This window comes from Loa loa (genome assembly GCF_000183805.2).
Source record: "Loa loa unplaced genomic scaffold supercont3.98, whole genome shotgun sequence".
Classification (NCBI taxonomy): Eukaryota; Metazoa; Nematoda; class Chromadorea; order Rhabditida; family Onchocercidae; genus Loa; species Loa loa.
This window is the reverse complement of record NW_018108278.1, coordinates 75979-82734: the sequence shown is the minus strand read 5'-3', so window position 1 is coordinate 82734 and position 6756 is coordinate 75979. Positions and strand designations below refer to the sequence as shown.

The 6756-nt window shown below is 34.3% G+C and overlaps 2 protein-coding genes across 2 annotated transcripts in view; both read right to left on the bottom strand.

The window, feature by feature from the left end:
• The window catches only part of LOAG_11936, a 4506-nt gene extending 4105 nt beyond the window's left edge, over window positions 1-401 (bottom strand). The window contains exon 1 of the mRNA XM_020448445.1: window positions 246-401. The gene's annotated coding sequence lies outside the window, so the exon portion shown is untranslated. The remainder of the gene's footprint in view (window positions 1-245) is intronic.
• Window positions 402-1198: 797 nt separating this feature from the next.
• On the bottom strand, window positions 1199-4873 carry LOAG_11416 (hypothetical protein). Its single transcript, XM_003146937.2, has 9 exons — window positions 4661-4873; window positions 4431-4497; window positions 4073-4178; window positions 3474-3609; window positions 3201-3396; window positions 2726-2923; window positions 2116-2396; window positions 1760-1971; window positions 1199-1403 (listed from the first exon to the last, which is right to left on the bottom strand). Exons 1-9 carry the CDS (start codon window positions 4786-4788, stop codon window positions 1315-1317), a joined length of 1413 nt encoding a protein of 470 aa, XP_003146985.1. The 5' UTR covers window positions 4789-4873; the 3' UTR covers window positions 1199-1314.
• Between the last annotated feature and the right edge of the window lie 1883 nt (window positions 4874-6756).

Genomic DNA, 6756 nt, shown 5'->3' with positions numbered 1-6756 from the left:
TGTACTCATCCCGTCCTATACGTGAGACTCCTTCGAATAAGTTCAATCCTTAATTAGATTCTTCTCTGACAGCAAAAAAAGAAGACATACTTAGAGTTAAAGTCAAAAATTCAAAATTTTCTCTCTAAATCTGAGCAGAAAATAAGAATGTTTAAACTTAAAAACCGGTCTTAAAACAAAAAAAAAAAAGAAAGCATACCAGTTTATATACATGAATCCAGATAAATGTTTATCCAGTTACTCACCTTTTCCTTTCTAGACCTTTGTAAGATGGTAAGATGATTTTCGGATCTTGTTATTTAAACAACATCAGTATCAGTTACTAGCTAGATAGAATCTTTATGAAAAGACTGAAGTCAAAAGGTATTTGTCTAACTGCGTTTCAAAACTGCCACCTAAAATCAAATGACCGGTTCTGCAGTATATTAAAGTTATAATAAAGTGTGCAAAATATTGCAGTCAATGAAACAAATCAACTTAATAAACTGCTTATTAAAATTTGACGGACTTTATTTAGATGAAAAGTAATGTACACGGATATATGAATAAATTTATTAAAGAAACTATGGAAAATGTAAATATGGAAATGGAAAAGAGCTAGTTGTCAAATATGCTCAGATTTATTTCCATAAAATAAAGTTTGAATTTTGTGTCTAAAATTTTAAATCTCATTCTTTACATAATTAGCATCCCGGAGAATCAGCTCGAGACAGGACAAAAAACAAAAAAAATGTTGGTCGGCATACTAAGAGAGTCTGACTTTTGTCACTTTGGAAGAAAAACGTATGAAGTGGGAGGTGTCATGCCGAACGCAACACTCCCTCCTTTGGTCAAATTCCTCAAACCAGTTGTTGATCAGAATGGAAAGAGCATGGATGAATGAATGAATGTTCAGACGGGTTGGCTCTGGGAGAGGCGTTCTTCCTCGGCTGCCAATTTTTAAATGATGAACACATGCTATGCTATTTGTTTATCATCTTTTAGTCTTGACAAGTTTCGGACTTTTAAATGTCATGAAAAACACAAATTTCTAGTGTTATTTCCCAAATCATGTTATTTCCTTTCCTCTTGCTTTCTTTCCTCTTTATTCCCTTTTTTGCTTTCCTCCTCTCTCCAAAATTTATTCCCTTTCTCTCTTCGCCTTTTCAGTTAAAAAGTTAGAATTACAACATCTAACAAAAAAATATAGAGAAATTAAAGGACAGAAAAAGTAATGAAGCTCAGCGCAATCAAACTGAATGAATGGAAGTGACAAAGCCACCCATTATATAGCAAGAGCAAAAAGTTACAACTACGCAAGAAATGCTCCATACATTAAGAATGTGGAAGCGGTGAAATGTTCGCCAGAGTATTTAAATCTTCTTCGAACGGGTCAGGTCGTGATATCGATGCTGAGACACTGTCTAAAGTAGGAATAGTGTTGCTAACATCAAAGAATCTACAACAAAGAATTGGTAACTTGATGTAAGAAGAAAAGTTTAGAATTGGTTGAAAACGATTGTCCACATAAATTATACCATTATCATTTGATGTTTTGGTAAGAAAATGAAAAATAATTCTGTTAATACCACGGATAATAAATAAGCTACTGATCATAGCAACAGGTCACTATCACTAATTCTACTAAAGATATGAAAACATATGTCAAAATTGCATAAAGCAGAAAAGTCTTATCAATATCAGTAACGATATATCGCCAGATAAATTTCTAAGAAATAAATTTAAATGACGAATTGTAAGATGAGAAAAATGCTACTACCTAATCTCATTCCATTCCCTCCTGAATAATCTGGGTCTGATTCATCTGCCACATCGCAAATTTCTGCTTCTGAAGCTAAAACTGATTTCTCGCCGTTCTCTTCATTTGCCACTGGTATCCATTCTCGGACACTGGGAAAATGATGCGATGCCGAATTAACTGTGGGAACAATACTTCCATCCGGTCGCAGCGACACAATTCTCAGCGAAGGCCTATAAAAATTATTCATAATATTCTTTAGTAATATTTTTCAGGAATTTCCGATTAGAAAAATAAGCATGGACCAATAAAAGTCATTCAGAAAATCAGAAATTTTTATTGTCGAAATGCCTAACATTATTTGAGCAATAATTAACCTCTGAAGAACAGTATCAAATAATCGCTTCGGTAGCTGTCCGGCACTATTATCAGAGGTTGTATTTGAACTTGAACTACCATCCGCCAAGTTGCCACCCATTTCTATAATAGTATTGACACCAACTTCAATTTTCTCTACTGATTGATTATCCATAAACGCAGGGTCGGTAGAAACTGCTGCATCTGCTGTCGGAACTTTTGTTGGAAAAAACTGCACTGTCACTTTGTCATCATCCGAACGTAACGACGAGCATAAACTGGTTGGTATTTTTGATTTTTCCTAAAAATTATAAATATTAAGAAATAAGGATAATTACTTTACATTCATGAAGATTTCAATAAATGGACCTTCCATATATCACATATGGTCAAATATACGATCTTAACTTGAAACTTCGCACAATAATTAAAAGAAAAAAAACATTAAATAGAGAGTTTTACCATGGCGTGAACAGCAGGGAAGATCCTTATACCATATATCTAACAACCAAAAAGGTGGCAAAGTTATAACTTCAACGTTACGTTTAAAACAAGGCCGAAACTAAGAGACAAACATGAAGTAATAAATTCTAATTAGGGAAAAATAATAAAAAAAGATATAAAACCAACATTTGCCAACGTTGGATATATGGCGGTTTCTAACGATGGAACACTCGGTACGAATTCTTCATCCAAAACAACAGGAAGTGCATCATCGGCTGCTTTCCTTATTCTCACCAAAACTCCATCATTCACATTTGCATCCCTATTAGTTGCCATGTGTGAAGGTGGTCGTTCAGTAATATTGCAGGACGAAGTGGTACTCGACTAAAAAAATCAGAAACACTTTTAAAAACTTGGTTGTAAGGAATGCTAATGTACAGACGAGAATTCTTACTGAAGAAAATCTCGTTGATAAAGATTCCGTTGATAGGCCTCTCCTAGGATATGATTCAAGAGAACCAAGAAATAATGTTATTACTTTAGAAATAAAACCGTCAAACGTCAAAACTTAATAATCAAAAAGTTGTCTTCCACCAAAAATTGTCAACAGGCTGAAGAAACCAGAAAAAGCTACTATGAAAATTTAAAAAAACAGATATACCTTCCTTCCAGATAAGAACAGTTTTAGTCTGTTGCGTCCGCTTTCCTGAAGTGGTTGTAGCAGTGAATCACCAGATTGTAATGACAAATTGCTTGATGTAGACGACGTGGTTGAAGAAGTATTTTTTGAGGAAGGAAAAGAATTTGAATTCTGCACATTTTTGGCTGATTTTCGACGCTTGTCACTTGTACTATTCCTGGGAACAAAGAAATCTTTTACAAAAAAAACAAAAATCCAACATGAATATGCGAATTTTTGCTACAATCTGCTAACCTCGATGAATGATCGCTCGAAAGATTTTCCAAACGCGGAATGACAGTTGGGGAAGCAGGATTAATTGGCAATGGAGGAGGAATCCTTAATTTCTGCCATTGTTCATGGATATGTCCTCGTGATGAAGTTTTATCTTCTAGAAATAAGAAGAGATCGCGAAAACAATACTAGAATAATACTGATTCAAATTCAATATTTTCCAAAGAATTTTTTTTAAATAAAAGAATGCCAAAATGAAACATATGTGAAATACTAACACTTTGAGTCATAACATGAATTAAGAAGGCTGTCCTTAGTTCACCACGCCATCTATGTTTCATCTTTGATAAGAAAATAAGATTCTAGTCCATGTTACAGGATGAGGATGAGAACTAATGAAAATAAATATTAGAACTGAATTTTTTAAGCGAAATATGCAAGATTTGAAATTGTGACTGTTTTCAAACTCATGATTCTTTTGAATTTAGCTTCTTGATATGCCAGACCATTTTTCAATAGCGCAACAACGTGAAGCAGAGAAGCTCCCTATTTCCAGGTTATTGAAGACGGTATAACTTGTAGTTTAATTTTATCAATTTATATGCAGAAATAAATCATACCAAAACGTTGGATAACATCTTTTTCCGATTCATCATTATGCTCGCTTAAAAATCTCAATACAGATCGAGATGAGGGTGGTTCGTTTGAGGGTGATAATATGCTGTACTGAAATATATAAACTAAACTAATAATAAGGCTATAGCGCAGACTAATAGTATTTTTTGTCGCTGTTTAAAATATTAGCATAATCATTCCCAACATTTTTCCAAATCATTATTCCTTCGTCTCAGGCGAGATATTGTACAATTCCAAATACGTTAGATTAAGTTGTATATGAGTCCGTCCTGAGGGCAAGATGTCTCCTGAAATAACTACAAATAATGTCGGAATCAAAAAGTCAAAGTCTTCATCACTAACCTGTATTTGTTCATATATACGTTCAAGACGAGTTGCGATGAGCTGCTGAATCGGTTCAACCAAATTTCTAAAACCTTGCATTTGAATGATGCAAAAATGATACATGACCATTATGCTAAAAGTCGGTTGGAAAAAATCTTATCTGTTGCTAGCATAAGTAGAATGATCTACCACAAATTTACAAACCAAACTAAATTAAAATTCAATCCAAAATTTTGTGAACGACTCACTCAAATCGAGCATTCATGATGTTTTCAACAGTTCGCTCTGGACTAGCACAAAAGTCAGCAACTACCTGACGCACTGCCAGTCGGATATTTGATATTGTTACTTCTGAACATACATTCGTTCTCGGCATTTTTTTGTTTTTCTCTAAATAAATAATATCCCGAATTTCAACTTTTCACGGTAAAATTCCCAAGCAGTAAAATCTTTACTAATTAAAAATAATTGACAGTGACATAATACTAAAATGTCCAACATAATTTTTTCGCTGCATCTACGCATAGCTCACAATAGATTTTTTTTCAACGCAATGAACATAATTCAGAACTTTACCTTACAGTTACTCCACTGCTTAGTAAGATTAGTGAATTTTTATTTTTTTTATGTTTCAAAATGAATAATTCAACAAATACTATAAAAAATATCTGTAGAAAATATGCTATAGAAAGTAAGTATAGAAATTAGGAGTAAGGGTGGACTGATAGGTGTAGTGAATACTAATATTGACGATGCCGTAAACACACTAAGTGCACACAACCATAGTGTAAAAAACAAACACAGGAATCTTGTAATCCTAACCGAATACACAGATCATAGTTCGTTCATTTGTGGAATCGATGGGATACTAATAATGGCAATTTATCAGTTAGAGAATCACTCCCAAAAAATTGCCAAATTTTTAAAGTAACAAAAATTTATTTAACAAATAACCACCTGGAACAGTTCAAGCATCAAACTTAATCATTCTTTAGCCTGTTTTGAACAAGTAAATAACTCGCAGTTGTATCGCATACATTATAAACATTCTATCACATAGTTACTGCTCTGTGACAGCCGTTGATCAGAAAGTGGAGTATGTGATTTCCGATAACAAACTAAGATTGTCTAGAACATTCTACTCCTAACCAAATCCATCGTGAGATTTAGTCTGGGAATCCCTTGAGACAAGAAATCATTGTAGCTAAGTGTTGTCGAATACGCCGGGCAGTATAACTTGAAGCTTCATGTTTTCTACAAGTTTTCTATCCGTCTATAATCATCGATTGGAATTGTAATTTAAAAGCATCGTACTAGCGACCAATCAGATAAAATGTTTCTAACGAACGTTTATTGAAGCACATTATAACAAAAGCAATGGCATAATTCACGTCTACCAACCAAAATAATTCTCAGAGCATAACACTTCTGTTCACATTAAAACGCTAATTGGGTCATAAATCACTTTAAGTTTTGGTAGCCGACTTTTTTTAAAATATTTTATATTCATATAAAAATTTTCGCACGTTATTACCGAGTCACGTAAGTCAACCACCTACGCACGTTGTTAGTTGAGATGGATTTGTATCATGCAGATCACCTCACATTTACTGGCTTACGGACAAAAGCATTGTGAACTAGCCATAATTCAAATTTTTGGAAGATTGCCAGCTATCGTAATCTATTGAAATAAGCAGTTTTTTGTTGGCTGACGATCAGTGGCAGGATGAGGGGTAGCATCTCCAGAGGCTATCTTCCAATTTACGCATGGACTTAGTTTTTGTGCGGATGCGAAGATTGCACATGCGGTTGTCTGAGAATGTTCGTGAGTTCCCGAGGGTTCGCAGTGAATTCCGTGAATTGAGGATGTGATTCTTGTGGGTTATGTATAATTCCGAGAATTCATCGATTTTTGTCAGCCATGTATAGTTCTCGGTTTATTGATCGACTTTACTGCCTTTTCTACCAGAGCTGTTTGTGAGAAATGGCTCCGTTTTCATGTGAAATATTATTGTTATTCATGAAATTTCAAAAACTTTTTGCTCCTTCCGAGGAAATTGCCATATTCCATATTCTCGCTTTTCTCCAGTGCATGGGAGGTTTTGTGGCAGATGGAAATTTGACTTTGATGATGATAGAAGTGTTTAGTTTTGTCCAGTTAGTGGTCAGTAGAAAATTTAGATTGCAGGAGAGGAAAAGTTCCGGAAAACCACTTGCAAATTAGGCAAAAATTCGTGGGTCGCTCGTTTCATCTTTCCGTAATTTTCTTGACATGTCCACCAAAATAGTAAGACAAAAGAATGAAAGGAAACACAAGATGATAACTTGAAATGAATCCGATCTG

Bases quoted from the DNA above. Each gene is read 5' to 3' on its own strand.
- LOAG_11416 (XM_003146937.2), bottom strand. From the start codon at position 4,788: ATGCCGAGAACGAATGTATGTTCAGAAGTAACAATATCAAATATCCGA. The intron at 1,972-2,115 runs GTTAATTATTGC...TAATTTTTATAG, and splicing joins TTTGATACTGTTCTTCAGAG to GCCTTCGCTGAGAATTGTGT. The intron at 1,404-1,759 runs GTAGTAGCATTT...TTCCTACTTTAG, and splicing joins AGGGAATGGAATGAGATTAG to ACAGTGTCTCAGCATCGATA.